This window comes from Ursus arctos, unplaced genomic scaffold (genome assembly GCF_023065955.2).
Source record: "Ursus arctos isolate Adak ecotype North America unplaced genomic scaffold, UrsArc2.0 scaffold_2, whole genome shotgun sequence".
NCBI classification, from domain to species: domain Eukaryota; kingdom Metazoa; phylum Chordata; class Mammalia; order Carnivora; family Ursidae; genus Ursus; species Ursus arctos.
This window is the reverse complement of record NW_026622874.1, coordinates 84,661,041-84,680,229: the sequence shown is the minus strand read 5'-3', so window position 1 is coordinate 84,680,229 and position 19,189 is coordinate 84,661,041. Positions and strand designations below refer to the sequence as shown.

General features: G+C 47.0%; 1 protein-coding gene across 1 annotated transcript in view; it reads right to left on the bottom strand.

Annotated features, from left to right (window-relative positions):
- LCMT1 (leucine carboxyl methyltransferase 1) overlaps nucleotides 1-10,360 on the bottom strand; it is a 51,953-nt gene extending 41,593 nt beyond the window's left edge. The window contains exon 1 of the mRNA XM_048224543.2: nucleotides 10,092-10,360. Within this exon, the coding sequence (XP_048080500.1) occupies nucleotides 10,092-10,201 (110 nt within the window). The 5' untranslated portion in view covers nucleotides 10,202-10,360. The remainder of the gene's footprint in view (nucleotides 1-10,091) is intronic.
- Nucleotides 10,361-19,189: the final 8,829 nt, after the last annotated feature.

The window sequence follows — 19,189 nt, the reverse complement described above, 5'->3', positions numbered from 1 at the left end:
TATAAATTATCTCCCTCTCTCCCCTGCCCTCCCACCTCCACTTTCTTCCTTCTCTCCCCCTTTGTCTCTTAAGAATACCTGGGGAAATTCTTCTCACCCTTTTTTTTTTTTTAAGGAGGCTCCACGCCCAGCATGGAGCCCAATGTGGGGCTTGAACTCACAACCCTAGGATCAAGACCTGAGCTGAGATCAAGAGATGCTCAATCTTACTGAGCCACCCAGGCACCACTACGTGGGGGAAATGCTAAAGGAAAAAAAAAAAAAAAAAAGATGAGAGAGGTAGCTGACCCTCCAGACCCTCCATGTTCCCCTTTCAATATCCACCTACCCCTTCTTCCTTACTAAAAGGACCCCAATTTTGTTCGAGGTATCAATCTGCCCTGTGAGAAATTCTCCCCTCCCACATGTTCCTGCAGCTAGGGGTAGGGCCACATGTCTAGTTCTGGCCAACGACACGTATGTTGAAGTCTACACAGGAGGCTTCCTGAAAAGCTATTGCTTTCACAGACACAGACACGTGCCTTTTCTCAGTGTCCCTTTCATTTCTTCCTTCCTGGAGTACAGCTGCTCAAATGAACTAAGAAAAGGGTGCTATTCCCTGGTACAACCCTATTCTTACTCTGAGAAGCAAGCTGAGGGAGCTCTCAATCAATTCACAACTAAGTTATATCACAAGTCAAAATATTTAGGCATCAAAAAAAAAGAGCAATTCCAACTGGAACTGAAGAATGATATACCCATTGCTGTGTTAAAGCATATGTAAGGATTTAGTATCTAAGTGATGTTTCAAATCCATGGGGGATATAGACCATCACTAGATGGTGTAGGGACCAAAACTGTTACCTTAAAACATACAAAATAATAAAGATAGATGAATGATCTGAGCAATAGAAGCTAAAACCATAAAAGTGCTAAAAGAAAATGTAGTGATTGGAAAAGGTCTCTTAAGACATCATCTAAAAACCACAAGCCATGAAGTTAGACTGCCAGATTTGGCACCATACAGGTTCAGAATGAAATGTATCATGAAATGTATGGTACAAGCTAAACTGAAAGACAAGCAACAGTTTCAGAGAAAATATTGAAACAAGGGACGCCTGGGTGGCTCAGTCAAGTAAGCATCTGCCTTCGGCTCAGGTCATGATCTCAGGGTCCTAGGATCGAGCTGCACATTGGGCTCCCTGCTCACAGGGAACCTGCCTCTCCCTCTCCTCCGTGGATGCGCTCATTCTCTCTCTCTCTCTCTCTCTCTCAAATAAATGAATAAAACCATAAAAAAAGAGAAAATACTGCAACAGTGCAGAGGCAAGGGCTACTATCCTACATATAAAAAGTTCTTACAAATCAATAACAAAACTATAAATAACCAAACAAAAAGACAACAACCCAGGAGGAAAATGATAAGGAGAAAGGGTTCATGTAAGAAACTATCAGTGATAGTGACCAACTAAAAATGCTGTCTTATTAGTGATTATACAAATATAAATTTAAGGGGCACCTGGGTGGCTCAATAAGTTAAACACCTGACTCTTGATTTTCCTCAGGTCATGGTGTCAGGGTTGTGGGATCCAGCCCCAGTCAGGCTCTATGCTCAGTGTGGAGCCGGCTTAAGATCCTCTCTCTCCCTCTCCCTCTGCCCCTCCCCCGTGCTCCCTCTCAAATAAAGACATCTTTGAAATAAATACATATAAATAAATAAATATATCTTTGAAATATATATATATATATATATATAAAGAGGCATTATTTTCCACCTGACAAACAATTTAAGAGACTGAGAATATTCTGTGATTAGCATCTCATTTACCATGGGTGAGAACAGAAAGTGACATAACCACTTCCGATGACCCTTTTGCAGAAGCTTCTCCCCTGAAATCCATCTCACTGGAAAATTCAAACACACATGCAAATATGTTCATCACAGCCCTATCATAATAACAAAATCATAGCCACCCAAATGATGAACAGAAGAATCTTCATATAAAGTACAACCACACTGTGGAATACCATTCAGCCATTAAAGAACACGATGCAAAAAATTATACGCACAGTATATTCAAATTAGGCTACTAAGTGGGGGAAATGACTTCATATTTGTCATTTAAAAAGTTAATCCTGAGGCAGCGCCAGGCAGCCTCATTTGGAAGAGCATGTGACTCATGATCTCAGAGTTGTGATTTTTGAGCCCCACTGGGTATAGAGATTACTTAAAAACAAAATCTTAAAAACTAACCAATAAAAAAAATGAATCGTTAAAAGAAACAAGATGAGTATTCTAGATCTCAGACCATTGTTTTCACATATATTTTCCAAAATTTAATTTGTTCCCTTTTGGAAAAAATAGGGGTGGGGGGATCAGAAACTCCATAAAATCCATGATTTACTTGACTTTCTTGATGGGCAAGTTGATGGGCAGCTAATTTATCTTCACAAAAATATTCCCATGCTAAAGTGAGATGTCTTCTCTGGGGAGGGAAAGCAGCGGCCCCACCTTCAGAATATTTCAGATCAAAATCTCAGCCCTGCTCTCTGGGCAGAGCCAGGAAGATGCCATCAGTGTGCTGGAAAGGCCTAGGCCCTCCAGAAAATGCTGCCTCTCCCAAGAGGTGATCCTCTGACCCATTTGCACATCAAGGGGGACGTTTTTGATGCAGTGGAAATCAGGTTAACTTCTGGAATTCTCACAAGAGAATCTCAGTCTTAGAGCCCCCAGCCTGGTTTCTAAAACACACAGACCACTCAAAACCAGGGAAACAGAACATGGCAATTTTGAGTCCTCATCAGGAAACAGAACCTTGACCATCTATATTCACTTCCTCGTCACTCTGCCAGCTGAGAAATACTTCCTAGGGGTCTACAAGGCACATGGCCCTAAGACACACATGGTCCCTCTCGGCAGCATGATTCTCACGGGGGAGACAAACAGGAAACTGGGTGTCTCTATTGTGACGGGACTGACTGCCACGACGAGATGCACAGAGAACAGACAATGGGCTGGACCTTGTCTGCAGCTGTCAGGGGCCTCCGGAGGGAGCCGCATCTGACATGACCCAGAAGGCTGGGGACCTTCTTTGCTTCATCAGCCTCACCCACACCCAATCTGTCAGCACATCCCATCAGCTCTTCCTTCAACATGTACCCAGAATCTGCTCCGTTCTCAGCACTTCACACCTACCATCCTGATCCAAGCCGGCAGTATCTCTGTCTTGGAATATTCCAGTAGCCTACTAACTGATCTCCCTGCTTCCATCCTCGCTGTTCTCAACACAGAAGCTGAAGTGATCCCATAAAACCCAAGTCAGGTCACCTCATTCTTCACTTCAAAATCCCCCAGTGGCCACCGCCCCAGGTCCCTAAGACCCCATCTGCTATATTCCCCTTCTCTCTAACTCTGGCCTTGTCATTCCTGGAACAAGTCAGCCCAGCTCTCTCCATGGTGGCCTTCCTACTCCCCCTTCTCTCTGCCTGGGACACTCTTCCCACAGACATGCCCAGGGCTCACTCCCTTACCTCCTGCAAGGCTTTCTCCAATGTTGTCCTCAAGGGGCCTTCTCTGGCCATCCAAGATCAGATGACAACCCCTTCCGATCCTCCTACAGCATCCAGCACGCCCTGACATGCCGGACTGCTTGCCTCTGTGTTCCCTGGCTGCTTCTGTCTCTGGAAGAAAGGCTTGCTAACAGCCCCACCATGGTCTGTTTGCGGCACATCTGGAACCGCACGAGAACCGAGCCTCCACCGAGTAGGCATTCAATAAAGAATGTGGAGTGACTGCATTCATCTGAGGGAAGATGAGAGCTCATGGAACAAGGGGGCTGAGGGAGAAAGCCTCTCGGGCAGAGGGAGCAGCCGAGCTGCCCCAAGGCCGGTGGGCACAGGGCACACTGGAAGGACTGACCAGATTGCGTAGGGCAGGGAAGGCGAGCCGGAACCAAGACTGGAGAAGGAGGACGGAGCAGCCATGCAGAACACAAAAGGAATGTTTGGGTCTACCTCAAACGGCAACAAGAAGCCAGGAAATTAGTCAGTGACCTGATCGAATGGGCCTCCCACAAACCTCTGGCTTCAGGGGGAGATAGGGATTGGGGGCGGGGGTAGGAGCACGTGGAAGCTCAGCAAGCAGACTAGCACCTTGGCTCAGACCACAAATGACTGTAACGTGGACTAAGAGAACAGAATCAGAGGTGGAGAAAAAGAGGTAGATTCCAGAAATCTTTAGCAGATAAAGTCACAGGGCTGGGTGAATGATCGCATAAGGGGGTGAGGAAGTCAAAGCAGAGTTCCCAGATGACTCCTCCCTTTTGCACGTGGGAGCTGAAGGACACAGTGGCCCCATTCACGGAGTTGGGGGGTTGGGGTGGCAAGGAGGCAAACACAGGAAGGGGATCTCGAGCACACTTTTGGGAAGAATGGATGTGCGATTATTCTGAGACATCAATTTACTGATTTCCAGTTGGCAGCGGGAGATCCAGGGTTCCGTGAGAAGATCACGAAAAGCAAAGTGAGTCATGCCACGCAGTGCAGATTCTCACCTTGTGCCTGATGGAGAATCAAAAGGTTTCCAGGAACATAGTAACAGGAGAAGATTTGGGGTTCCAAAAAAATCACCCTGGCCACAGCAAGAGCACGTGGAAGGGAGAGGGAGCTGGACGAGAAGCAGGCAGAACAAGAAAGACGTGTTATAACTGAGCAGGTAGGAGGAGGGACCTGAGCCAGGGCTGTGGCTCCAGGGAAGGAAAGGGGAACAGACTTGCCCTTTGTCACCAAAGCATCTCCCACAGGGCTGCTGGGGATCGCTCGAAAACCCAGAGCACATCAGTTCCCACATTTGAAACCCCTCTAACCTCCCGCATTTCATTCTCTGACAACCTCTCCAGAATTCTCTCTTGCTATCTGCTCCCCGACCCCATGTCTTGTGCCCCTGACACAGCCCTGTGCTTCAATGTCCAGGCTAGTTTCTTCTGCCTGGAAAACACCTATTTGCCTTTTGAAGACTTCCCTCCTCCACTGTAAAAGAAGGAAAAGCAGCGCTGACATCGAGGAGGTGGCCTGGCACCTTGAGCCAGGCTGCACTGCTGGTAGAAGAAGGCCTGGGGCTCACAGGGAAGCCATGTGGCTCTGCTGTTGGACACAAACCATCTCACAGAACAGCAGCACGAGGTCACGTGGCCGAGGTGATAAAAGGAGACGAAATAGGACCACTTCCACTTGTCCAAAAAGACAAAAACCAGGTTGTCATGCCAGCCACAAAATACCAATCACCTTCTCCCAGCTGATTTGAGCGAGTGCCTTTCTTCTGAAAGACACCGTTCATTCGTCACGCTACTCACACCTCTTTCTAGAAAAGACTGATGGAGCTACCCAATCCCAGAACTGTCCTGCCCCCTGTCAGCACCCAGTCCAGAGCACACCCCTGCTTCCTTGAACACTCCCCAAAATATCCGCCCAAAGCCCAAATCCTGTAAGATCTAACACCCTCTTTCTTACTGATCAGCCCCACAGTTGCCATGATGTGGGTTCGCCTTGAGGATAAGTAACGAACCCACTGTGTTTAACGGCAGGTATGCTTCCAGTGGCCTTTGTGGAGGACGCTGACCACTTTCACGGTAGGAAAGGATGGTGCCCTTTCTTGGAGGGACGTTCATGGAGTTCCAATCTGAAAGTTTCCATCTTCTATGTCAAGCAATACCCATCCCATCGCCCATCTTATGTCGAGAATGAAAGACGAGGGTGTGTCAATCAGAGGTTTGAGGAGAGTGGGAAATGTCTGCTGGAAGGATTCTGGAGAGCAGGAAAGTGAGCTGCACAGAGAACCACAGAATGGGGGAGCTCCATGAAGGCACAGGTGAGGCTGGTTGGCAAGAACTCACAGCTGTTCCAAGCTGGCCTGCTGTGTGATTTCCACCATCAGGATTCAAGGCGAACATGGATGCTTTGGTTCACCCAGGGACTGGGGTTTACTCAGATGAAAGACAAGGGTGGAAGCAGCATTGCCAGGACAATCACTGAATCATGGGCTGGGGACTCCAAGCTCAGCTGAGAGATGAGAGCCTCGAGGGAGCATCTAAAGGACACAGAAATCCAAGGAGGTCCTAGGGAAGAGCATGCTGAGGGCAGAGCAGAAATGACGAATCGAACACACTGCCCCCGCATTTCATTCTCTGGAAAGAAGACATTGGGGTTGAAAGGCACCTCACTGCTCATCTGCAAGGTGGTGCAGCACTAGGGAGGAGCTCCAGGGCACCACGGTGGGAGTGGTGACAGAGGTGGATGAGAAGAGGTGATCGCTGCAAGGAGGTGTTTGAGAAAATGAGGGCCCTGTATGGAGGCTGGGTCCTCCATGCGCACACTGAGGTCATCTAGGCCAACGGCAAGAATTGAAAAAGAGAGGAAGGCTCTGGGCCTGCCACCCAAGTCTTCCACAAATTAGGTAAGTGGGGCATAGGGAGAAATCAGTAATGAGGAGGAGGCCAGCGTGCTCCACCTGGGGACCATGGATCTCAAAGAAATGGCATGGGGGCAAAGAAGAGGAAGGACACAAATCTTGAACCCCTCCGATCCTGAAATATTCAGGGTAGGAGAACACAGATAGCATCTGAGGGGACATCAAGAACAGATGACACCCCCAGAAGGGCCAGGGTCAAAGTAAAGAGAGGAAGGAAATGGCTAAGGACAGGCTGAGGAAAGAGAGGAGGCTGACGCTTACAGATTCTGAATTTACCAGGACACGGGGAGGGGTTAGGAGTGGGGTCACGGGCAAACAAAAGAGGGAACTGCCTTAGGGGAACAGCAGGATGGGGAAGATAAGGAGAGGGGAGATGGGGAGTCACAAGAGTTGGTGATCACAGTAAGCACTCGTAAGATTCCTGGTGAACCAAATGGAATTATTGGAATATAATAACATAGAAAGCCGATATGTCCAATAGAAGAGTTCTAACTGTAGGACGGTTGGGAGTAAGAGCACCAGGCCATGCTGAAGGTCATGACACTGATGATGGTGACATAGTCCTGAACTAACTACCAGTCTTGAACACCTGCTGTGTGCCAAGCACTGGGGGGAGCACTCCACATCTAATCCTCCCAGCAGTCATCTCAGGCCATTCCTTGCACGGTAGCCCCAGGAGGACTCTGTACTGAAGGAGAGAACACACCAAAACGGCAGCATCCTAGGACTCCTGGGAGGCTAACTGGCTTTCTTAACATGATTTTAGGGGTTTTATGGCTATACCCTAGGGCGCCAGGAACCAGCCTAACCCACATCTAGGAGATAGTAACATCAACCAAATATTATTCAGATGGAGGGAAATCAAGGGGCACATGGGCGGCCCGGTCAGTTGAGTGTCCAACTCTCCATTTCGGCTCAGGTCATGATCTGAGGGTCATGAGATCCAACCCCATGTCGGGCTCCACACTCAGTGTGGATTCTGCTTGAGATTCTTTCCCCCTCCCTTTCCCTCCTCCTCTGCCCCCCACCCCAGGGGTGTGCACTCCCTCTCTAACATAAATGAATAAATAAAATCTGTAAAGAAAAAAAATGCAGGATAATCGAAACTAGTATAATTTATGGAAGACTCTGTGCCAGATCCTGTGCTGACTGCCTTGGCTCTATTTCTCGTTTAATCCTTACATCCTTACCATTCTTATCCCCGTTCCAAAGAGTGAATTGAGGCAGAAAGTGATTTGCCCATGACTCACGAAAGGAATCCCTATGTGATTAATAACATGACTTTCTGAAAAGATTTAAGGGTTTAATACATTGCAGTGAAGATGCAGATCACGAAATCACAAAACTGGAAGGACAGAGCCCTGGAAAATCTCTTAAAACATTAACGTATAGATTCTCAGAATCTTGTTGCATGTTGTTCTGATGAAGGAAAGCCCACTGCAAAAGAAAACCTTTGATGAAATGTATCCATATGGCATACATGCTTGGTCCTTATAACCCAGGACCTATCCCAGAAGATTCTGACTCAGTGAGTCTAGAGGAGGATGTGAGCATCTGTGTTTGCTTTAAAAAGCGCCACAGGCTCTAATGATCTGCACTTTGGGCTGGGTACGACAACATTTGAGTCTCTGCAATTCCAAACCCAAACTTCCCCTAAAATGTTTAGATGTCTAGACACGGGGAGGCATTGGAAACTGAAGCAGAGAAGAACAGAGAAATTATCAAAACTATCCCACAGAGAGTCAAGAAAAGGCAAGCTCTAGCTATACTGCTTCTCTGTCCTTTTGCTGTGTCTGAATTACTCTACAGTTAATTTACTTTTTGGGGGGTAAGCAAGTGTTCAAAAACTGTTACCAACAAATATTAAATAAATCAATACTAACAACAACTTTTAAATAAATGTAATCGTAATATGCTACTGAAAAGTATTTTCTTTCTCTCTGATCATTTTGATGGCACTTCAGATTCTCTTAGCAAATAGCCATCGATATGAGAAAAATTATTTCTGGGGCCCCTGGGTAGCTCAGTCTTAAGCGTCTGCTTTCGGCTCAGGTCATGATCCCAGGGTCTTGGGATCAAACCCTGCATCAGGCTCCCTGCTCAGCGGGAAGCCTGCTTCTCCCTCTCCCACCACCCCTGCTTGTGTTCCCTCTCTCGCTGTCTCTCTCTGTCAAATAAATAAATTCTTTAAAAAAAAATTTCTAATTCAACAGTGCTACACGTGGTCAACAGCACCTGAAAACTGGAGAAGAAATGAAGTTGGGTGGAAGCCATTTACATTCAATAATTTCACCACACGCTGCCTCCAAGTCTTCAATAGGTTTGTATGTATTTATCTATTTCTTGAATCAACCACCGCTAATATCTATTACATGTCAGACATGGCCTTAAGTGTTTTATTAATGTTAAGTATCATTTAATCTTTACGATCATCTATGAAGTGGGATTATTATCATGCCCGTTTCTCAGATCAGGAAACTGACATGAATGGTTTAGTAACACAGCTCATAAGTGGCAGAGCTAGGATCAGCTTGGCTCTGGACTCCATGTTTTCAATCACTCTGCTTAGTCTCAAAGAACCTTCAAAAAGTACAAGTCTTAACCCAAAACCTTGGCTTTCCCCACCCTACAGTCCCTACATGGCCCCAGCTTCAAGGACATTTTCTCAATTCCTTTAACAGTTCCTACTCTTTCCTTGTTCTAACTAAACAGCCCCCCCCCCCCCGCACACACACACACACACACACACACACACACACACATCCCTGTTTTGTTCTTAGACTTCGGTTGCTCAGCTTAAACATTACTGCCTAAATTACAAACTCTAACACATGCTGTATTTCTCAGCACTCAACGCAAAACTGTCATTATGTAATTCATGGGTAATTATTTGCTTCCTGTCTTTTCCAACCAGGCGGTGACTACATCAGACACCATGTCAGTCCTATGTATCATGTGTTCCCAATCACTGAATACCCACCACCCATCCAAAAGAAAGGGTCAACCACAAAGTACACTCTCAACAGTTTCTGTTGAATGAACCAAGGAATGAAGTACACACCAGCCTCGTGCTTTCCGACTTGTGACACATATCTGTGCTCACAACGCTGCCCCACTAGACCCCTAAGAATGTAGACTCCTGTGGCAAACACGCAAGAGCTCTGAAAAGTACTGGCTCTGCACACCAATATTACGGGCTCCTAGGCAGACCATGCCCCCCTACACACGCACACACCCCTTGACTGGCCCGACCTCAGGTGCACAGTGGGGATCCTGACAACCCGCAAAGGAAAGTAACCTATTCAAGAGGGAGAACCTGAACTCCTCCTCCCCCATCAACACTACACTTATTTGCTTCTCGTCGGTCTTGCACCCAGACTTTAGCCCCAAGAAGGCCAAGCCCCCGTCTGCCTGGTTCAGCGCCGGAGTCCCACTCACGCCATCCCCAGGCCCGGCGCACAACACAGGTGAGGTAATTAACAGCTCCTCCAATGAAGCCCCGCTCTGGGCACTTCACACGTGTGAAACCCGGGGCGCACGACTTGACGGCTACCTTCTAGTGCACAAGCGTGTTCCTGAGACACAGGCCCGCCTCCCCTCGAGGCCCCAGTCCCCCGGGGACGCCGGCCCCTGACCCCGCAGGCACCTCTTGCACATAGAAGCATCTTCGCAAGTGCCGCGGACACCCTCGTCGTCTGTGTCCGTCGAGGAGGCAGAACAGGAGGTGAAAGAGGGCGTCCTCAGGCTAGTGGCCATGGGCGTGCAAGTTCCGGGGAGCTGTGCCCACCGGGGACATGGAAGCGGGGTCCACAGCCGCCTAGGGAAGGAGGCAGCCGCCGAAAGGGCAGAAGGAGAGGGGCTGGGTCCCCGGCGCTCAGCTGGCGCGGCTCAATGACGCCTCCCACGTCAGGTCCCAAAGCAACCTTCTCGCTGATTGGCGCCTCAATCCAGACCCTCATTGGACAATTTCTCCGCCCCTCCTCCCGGCTTTGGAATCATTGGATGACTCTTCGTTCCCGCCCACACAGCCCGGAAGCTCGCTCACAGGGCGAAGTAAAGTGAAATTGACGCAAAAGAGCACCGCAAGCCTTTCGGGGAATTGTAGTCACGGCTGCGGCAGGAGAGAACCGGGTTTCTTCTTGCTGGTCAGAATATTTTAGACTATCTTTCACAAGGGGGAAGAGGTACCGGGATCCTCAGAGAATTTAACCGGAGGAAACAAGTGTTAGTGTTACAGTGAGTCGGGGCTCAGTCTCAACCACTAAACAAATGTTCATCCAGCGCCCACTCTGCGCCAGTTGTGCGAAGTGAGGGCTTTGCACGCTAATAGTCTTTCAAACGTGGAAGAAGGAATGTGCAGAAAACTGCTACAATGGAAACCTATGTAGCAGTAGAAACGAACTAGAGCTGCAAGTTACAAGCATCAATGGCTGAAATTAAGAAACATACTATTCACTGAAAGAAGGGAATAGAACATTTTTGAAAAGTTCAAACCAAGCAAAACGAATGTTTAGAGAAACACACATAGATGATAAAATACTGTACAGAAGAAGAAAGTAAAGGGCGAGGGGAACAAGAATCAAATTTTTGACCTTTAGGGAGTGGGGAGGGTAGAACATTGGAGGGGAAGGATACAGGGGCACCTCAATAATTTCTCAAGTTGAGGTGGTTCACAGGTGTTTCATTATTATGCATATTTAAGATGTTCAATTTTTCTACTGCACTTCGTAGAAAACATTTTCTAGATAAATAAATGTGTTTCTATGTTCCATTTCTCTGCAAGGAGCACTGAATGGAGCTACTCAAACTTTTAAGAACCTTGGATCACACACACACACACACACACACACACACACACGCACAATAAAAAGCCAGAGTACATACTTTGGGCAAGATCAGGTGTCAAAAACTTACTTAGTATTTAATGGAGGAACAAGAGCTCATTGATACCCCAAGTAGAAATGACAGTGGGGAAGGCTGAGCTTAGGGAGCCTTGCCAGGGGGAGTGGTGAGATCTAATACACCACTTTCTTGAGAGTGGTCCTCTGCTAAGAGGGTAATGCAAACCACTGAATGAGCACAGTCTCCCAGCTTGCCAGTGGACACATTCCATGGGTATTAATAAGTAGTAAGAGTCAAGGGCAATTAGTATAAGGTGTCAATCCCATAGGTGTGGATGGTGAGGCTGAGAGTAATTGGAAGAAGGTGGAGGCAGATATATTGATGTGCCTCATGTCGTTTTCTAAGAAAGGACACCTCTGTTCTTTGCTGAGCCTTGGATTCAGAAAAAGCTCCTGATTCAGAGGACAGTTTTTCACTGAGGGCCACGCCAAAGGCTTCCTGCAGGCAGGCCCAACTCCTTTAAGTTGCTGATGAAGGAGCTAGACCTCTATGACACGGGAGTGGAGTTTGTTACTGGCTAGTTCAGGCGTCTCACTCAGGCTGTGCGATGCCTCCAAAGAGGAGACTATACTGGGGTAGTCCTCAACTACGTCATGAGACAATGTCAGAGAACGTTCACTGCCAGCTCATCTGCATCCTCTGACAAAGTCAAGGAAAGAGAATCTGAAATGTAAAACCCCTGTGGACATTCATATTGGAGCAAAAAGCAGGCATTAACCATGAAACTTCTCCGCAAGAGGCTAAAGTAGGCATTTGGTGTTCTGTCTATCCAGCATTCTTTCTTCTACAACAGCCTGAGTTAATGATGAAGAACTAAACCCTCCTTTCAATCCCTGTGGATCAGATGAGGCTCCTCGCCTGAAACATGGTGAAACTTACCAAGGCCTGGCCGGTCACATGCACAAACACCCTCACCATACTTCAGAGCTGGGGAGGGTGGTGGTGGGTTTGTCCAATCAGAATGAATGCCACGGTTGAACAGGAGGGAGTGGCCAGGCTAGAAGAGCTCTCTTTTTTGCCAGACTAGAAGGATGTACTTACAGAGTTACTGAGAACGATCTTGCCACCTCATATAGGCTGACAATGATGCTAATGGGAAGGCTAATGGAGTCTGGAGCACTGGGTGCTCAGTTAGGGGTGACCCCGGTTTGCAGTGTGGGAGCTGACGGGACAATCCCCAGAGCCTGTGGAATTGATGGATCAGGGGGATCTCGACTCAAAATGATGAAAGAAACTGACACCCAGCGCTTGGAGCTTGCATCCTGAGCTGGGCACAAACGATCCCTCCTTTCCCATCAGCACCTGGTAGGATCAGACAAACTACCATCTTCCTTCCCTGCTGGTGCTCTTTTCTGAGTCTGGGGCCTGTGAGCTCATCACAGCTTTAAATGCCTACAGTCAGTTGAAAGGCTATCTTTCCTCAGTTGAATTGCGTTAGCACCTTTTTCAAAATCAGTTGGATGTATTTGTGGGGACGATTTCTGGGCTCTTTGTTCTGTTCTATTGATCTGTGTGTGTGCCCTGCAGATGACACACTGTCTTCCTTATTATAACTATCTAATAAGTTTTGAAACTTGGTACACTGTATGTTCCCATTTTATGATTCTTTTATTAAATTGTTTTGAAACTACTCTAATTCCTTTGTCTTTCCACATTACGTTTTTGAATAATCTTATCTATCACTACAAAAAAGGAAAAAAAAAGAAAACCTTACTGGATTTTACAGGAATTGCATTAAATCTTTCTATAAATCTGGAGAGAGTTAACATCTTTACTATGCTTAATCTTACAATTCACGAGTATGGTGTAAATCTCCATGTATTTGTATCTTTGATTTCCTTTATCAGTGCTAAATACCTTTCAGCATGTGACTCCTGGACATGCCTTGTTAGATTTATCCTCAAGTATAGTTTTATTACTAATTGTGAGTGTGTTTGATTGTGGTGCCCACATGTTCATATCTAGTATATAGCAGTACAACTTACTGTATGTGTTTATTCTGTGTACTGTTTCACCATGAAACTCCGTTATTAGTTCTAAGAAGAATTAGATTTTCATACCCTCTTGTGGCATAAGCCTGAAATTAAGATTCCATACTAACGGCTGTCTTGATGCCTGGTGAAATCAAGGAGGGGCTCAAATGGCCTAATGCAAAGTAAGGTCTCCTAAACAAAAACCCTTCTCACCACAGGGACCAGACATGGTGCCTGTTGATTTTTGAGGAGCAGCATTCAGTTCCCTAGAAGCCCACTAAGTTCTTCAAGCAAGCCACTCATACCCTCCCATCGGAACCAGGACTTGCAGCCCCCCTCCACCTTTAGGACACAGTCTTGCCTTCCAAGCCCCTGCTTATTCCCTGTGTTCCCAAGAGCAATCCCTGTGCAGCCCTGCACAGTGTGGGGGATCCTACCCCTGAACTGTGAGCATATGTGACTAGTGAACTGCTGTCAATCACAGCTGTCGGGTGTCAGGTGATCCCCACAGGTATGCAACAGGAAGCTCTCTCTCACCAGGGAACTGAGGAGAAGGTGAATAAAACAAGTGGCATCACAAACAGGTTGGCCCCACCTTAACTGAGGACATAGGTCAGCTTGAACTGTTCCTTTGTTAGCTAACTACCCTCAGAGGTGACAAGCACTATCTGGGAGGGAACTGGCAATCGCTGGCCAGCTTGTGTGTTAGCTCCTGTTCTGTTTTTCAAATGGGAGTCACCATCCGTTTCCAAACTAATGTTCCATCTTTGCCAACAAGGTGAGAACCAATGTGAACTGACTGTATCTAGGCGTGAGGTGCCATGAATGTGACCTGCATCTGGCCTGTATGGGTCTCCAAGACTCCCTGTTGAGGTCCGCAACCACACATGCTGACTGGTGTGCTTGAGTTCCACTGACTGGGAGCTGGGCCAGTGCTGGGGCAGACATGCAGATCCTGTTGGGGAAAGCGCACCCCAAGCACAGTCCTGGGGATGACCCTCTCTGGTGTTGGTGGAAAGGAAGGAGGCCACGACCCCAGGGAGACATAAGAATGGATCTATCGCTGCCTCCTGAGCACTGTGGTTCAGGCAAAGGGAGTGGCCTTGCCTGTCTCCCAAGCTACCACTCCTTTCCCTATCACTGTGTGTCCTCCTGAGCCCTCAGGAGGGGTTTTGAGGTGCACATGCATGGCAGCCCAGGGCCCAGGAGCTGATGAGAAACACAAAAGTGGAGGTGGAGGGGTGTTTGGTGTTCCACTTCTCTCCCAGTGCAAAACCTCTCAGCCACACACTTGCATTTCTCTTAGTGTTGTCACTTCCCAGCACGTCGAGGACTCTAGTTGTGATCGAGAGGCTTAAGGCTCCCACTCCGGCCATAGACAAAATGGTCTTCCTGGCTGTGGACTCCAACACGGGAGATGGACTGGCATTACCACAGGAAGAGGACAGTCAGTCGAGGGACCACCCCCCAGCTCCCTTTCCCCATAAACACCCAGAACATGTGCACCGTGTGTGATTGGAGACAGAACCCAAAACTCATGACTTTAAGTGGCTAGAAATGAAAAACTATCCTGAGGCAATCTGCAGAGCAGGAACAGTGGGGAGGGGAAGCAGTCCACGGGAGAGAAAGGCTATAGCAGAAGATGGTTTTGCTTCATCAGCGTCTGAGCTTTGAGTCCTGTGCTCTTTCACTGACCACTCACTGCCCAAACCTGTTTAGCACAAGATCCCGAACCTCACGTTATGGGGGAAAGATCCACGGCACCCCTGTGGCACAGTGAAGGTATTAATTCACACCCTGACTTAAGCCAGAAGACTTGAAACCATACAACTGTTGCCATGACAAAGGATACAACCCTGATGATGCCTATTGGAGACTCTCTGGAAGAAAAAACAGAGAAGGATGAGCAGGGTAAAAAGACACTCCCCCGCCCCGCACATAAACCCAGGAATAAATAAACTGACAATAAGGAGGAATGGAACCCTCCCCCCCACCCCAAATTAATTCAACGTAGTGTCACAATTTGACCCAATTGGAAATCCAAAATTTCAGGGACATCTGGGTGGCTCAGACAGTTAGGTGCCCGCCTTCTTCTGGGGTCCTGACCCCAGATTCTGGGATTGAGCCCCATGTCAGGCTCCCTGCTGGGCAGGGAGTCAGTCTGCTTCTCCCTCTGCCTCTCCCTGCCGCTCCCCCTAGGTCCTGCTCTGTCACACTTCTTGCTCTCTCTAAATGAATAAATAAACTCTTAAAAAAAAAAAGGAAAACCAAATTTACTAAAATTATTTATATGGCAAAAGATAAAAGGAGGCCAATTGGCTTTTGTCCCTACAACATAATTCTGAATTAACTTTATTTTTTTAATAATAATATTTTTATTATGTTAGTCACCATAAAGTACATCCCCAGTTTTTGATGTAAAGTTCCATGATTCATTACTTGCATATAACACCCAGTGCACCATGAAATCTGAATTAACTTAATATCTGCTAAGATGCACGGGTTGGCTAACCTTCATGGACTTAATACGAGGGTTCAAACGATGGTTATACTAGTAAAATAACTGCATTCTCTAGCTTCTGTAGTTAATGCTTTGACATCTCAGTCCTTGGTGACTTTGGAGGGACTGTCCCTGACAGGCATAGTTAATTTTTGGAGATGGTCCACAGCTTGCCTCTGAGCACACCTTTCACATGTAAACCAACCAATTCAGGGCCTTTGCCCCCAACCACTCCCTCTAAGAAGCTCTTACACTCTGGGCCACCATCCCCTGCCCTGATCACCCCAGGGCAGGGACAGACTACTCCAGACACCACTGTGGCCCAGGCCCACTGAAATTATTCCAACTAACCAGTCTTAAACCTGCTCATCCTGCCTCACCTGTCTCTTCCCGTGGAAACCACAGTGAAGGCTCTTGCCCACATTTTCCCATCACTCCCTCTTTCTCCTGACTGACCCTGGTGCTTCCCTGGATGGCCCTTCATGGCTCTCATGACCTCCTTTCTTGGGATCTGTGTTTCTAAAAAGCTTCTTCCTTTGTGACAGCTATTTCTATATCTTCCTGTCTTACCATACCTGATTAGAATATACCCTGGTCCCATTAAAACTCTGAGACCGCCTAGGGGCAGCTGGGTGGCACAGGCAGTTAAACTTTTGGCACAGGTCATGATATCAGAGTCATAGGATTGAGACTCTAGCTAGACTCCGTGCTCAGGGTGGAATCAACCTGGGATTCTCTCTCCCCCTGCCTCTCACCTCCCCCCTGTTTTACTCTCTCTATCTAAAATAAATGAGATCTTTTAAAAATAAAGCTCACAAGGGAGAACAACAAATTTAAAAGTGGTAAATATTTTGCTATTATATATTTGGCCAATATGTTCTGTTCAGTGCCTATTTCAACATCTTGAACTTGAAGGGGACATGTTTTACCTTGTTATGCACAGGGCACCCAAACCACACTGTTATCACACACAATCCTTGAGGGCAGGAACTTACTGCACCCATCTTTGTCCAGGAACATAGGTATGACATCACTTTTGTGACATCCTACTGTGAGGACATTTGTTTGACACACTTGTTAAGGACATACAAGTGCAGGGGTGCTGGGGTGGCTCTGTGGGTTAAGTGTCTGCCTTGGTTCAGGTCGTGATCCCAGGATCCTGGGAACAAGCCCCACATAGGGCTCCCTGCTCACTGGGAAGCCAGCTTCTCCCTCTCCCTCTGCCCCACCCGCCCCTTGTGCACTCACTCTTGTGCGCTTTCTGTCGGGTAACTAAGTAAAATCTTTAAAAAGAAAAAAGGACATACGAGTCCAACATCGCTCAGTATTTTTTGGGTTCTGGACACAACTTATTTCTTGTTTATAAATGTTACTGAAGCCCATTTACGCTGTTACTTGTAAATGAGCCCACGTTGGGTGGGGCTCCCCTCAACAAAAGGCTCTAGGATCGGTCCAAGATAAAATCGCCTGTTAGGGGCGACTGGGTGGCTCAGTTGGTGAAGCGTCTGCCTTTGGCTCAGGTCATGATCTCGGGGTCCTGAGATAGAACCCCACATTCGGCTCCCTACTAAGTGGGGAGCCTGTTTCTCCCTCTTCTTTGGACTCCTCTGCCAGCTCAAGTTCTCTCTCAAACATATAAGTAAACTTTTTAAAAAATGCCCTGGTAGTGCCCTAGTGAAAAGGCTTTAGCAACCTCCTCTCCCACTTTCTGGAGTCCCTGGATCACCCATGGTATCTGTAAATTGTCCATGGGCTCCCAATGCAAGAAACGACCCTCCTTGGCCCTGGGTTATAGACCATGAAAGCAACAATTGCTGGCCATGCACTGGGCTCTCCTGGAAATAGAGACTCTCACGGATTCTGAGCGTTCATATCCAGCTGTCTGTTATTCCTTGGGTCATGGGACCCCCCACCAGCTCAATATAGTTAGCAAGGCCTTCTTGCTACAGGCTGAGGCCAAAGTCTGCTTATCCTACCTGAGCCTGGGGGTGGCTGCTTCTGTCCACAGTCCATTGCCAGACTCCATGGTGCTGGAGGACGTCAGCCCTTCCTTCTACCCTTGGACACCTAGAGATTCCCATGGGATCAACTGAGTGAACATCAATGGAATTGATACATTTGGTTTTGACGACCGCCTCTCACTCTTGCTCGGGTGCCAACTTCACTTCCTAGGGAAGCACCTGTCCTACACCTTAAAAGTCTCAGTGCAGGTTGAAATTGACATGGAGACAGCAGAATCCACTCTGATGGAAAACCTCAGATTAAGGCTCAGTATTGGGGCACCTGGGTGGCTCAGTTGGTTGCATGTTTGCCTTTGGCTCGGGTCATGATCCTAGGGTCCCAGGATTGAGCCCCACACAGGGCTCCCTGCTCAGCTGCGGGCCTGTTTCTCCCTCTCCCTCTGCAGCTCCCGCAGCCTGTGCTCTTCCCCTACTTTCTGTGGCAAATAAACAAGTAAAACCTTAAAATAAAACTGCAAAGAAGTCTGAATGGATGGTTTCCTGCATACAATGGAGCAATTAGCCTTGAACTGCAAATGAAGATTTGGAGTGGCTTTTGAGAAAATGGACTAGGCAGTCCATCATGGACATTTGGAATAAAAATCGCTTAAATCCTGATGATAGGAGCTAGTTAAATAATTTAGGGTATATCCATAAAATGCTGGGTTTTCTTTTAAAGAATAAATTGGAATTCATTCACATTTTGGAAGATCTCTAAGGCAGAGTGATTAAAAAAAAAAAAGCCAGAAAATACTATACTCCCAAATAGGCAAATACACATATATTTCTAAAAGGCCGGAGAGAAATCAGGTTACCCATAGAGTGATTTCCTAGGCAACAGAAAAACAAATGGAACAAAAATTAAAAATGAAAAAAAAGAGAGAGAGAGAGAGATGGGACTTAGCGGGGTAAAACAAATTTACATTTTTTTTTAATTGTACGCATCTTGTACTTTCATGCTGTTCACCTTGTTTCTCGTACAAGGTGTGTGTGTTCGTGTATTTGGTAAGTTCGGAACATTAAAACCAGTTGATGTGTTCCTTACCCAGGGTATATGTAGATACCTGCTCCTTGTGAAAACATTACAGCATTACAAACAATATTGGAAGTATCCTTGGACCACAGCCTCCAACCCCACCAATGTCTACTCTCATAAGAAGTCACCACTGTTTTCAGTTTGGGGAATACCTCTGCAGTCATTAAAAGACCTCTGTTCTTGTTAAGTCATAAAAGAATATTTTTATTAAGCTGAAAGCAAAACTGCAAATATATTACGTTTTGCAAAAAGCCATTTTGGGCTAAGGTAGACAGACACACAGAGTGACTTGCGCTCTTCAAAGCGCCGTCTCCTCTCCGGCTTGAGAATCGT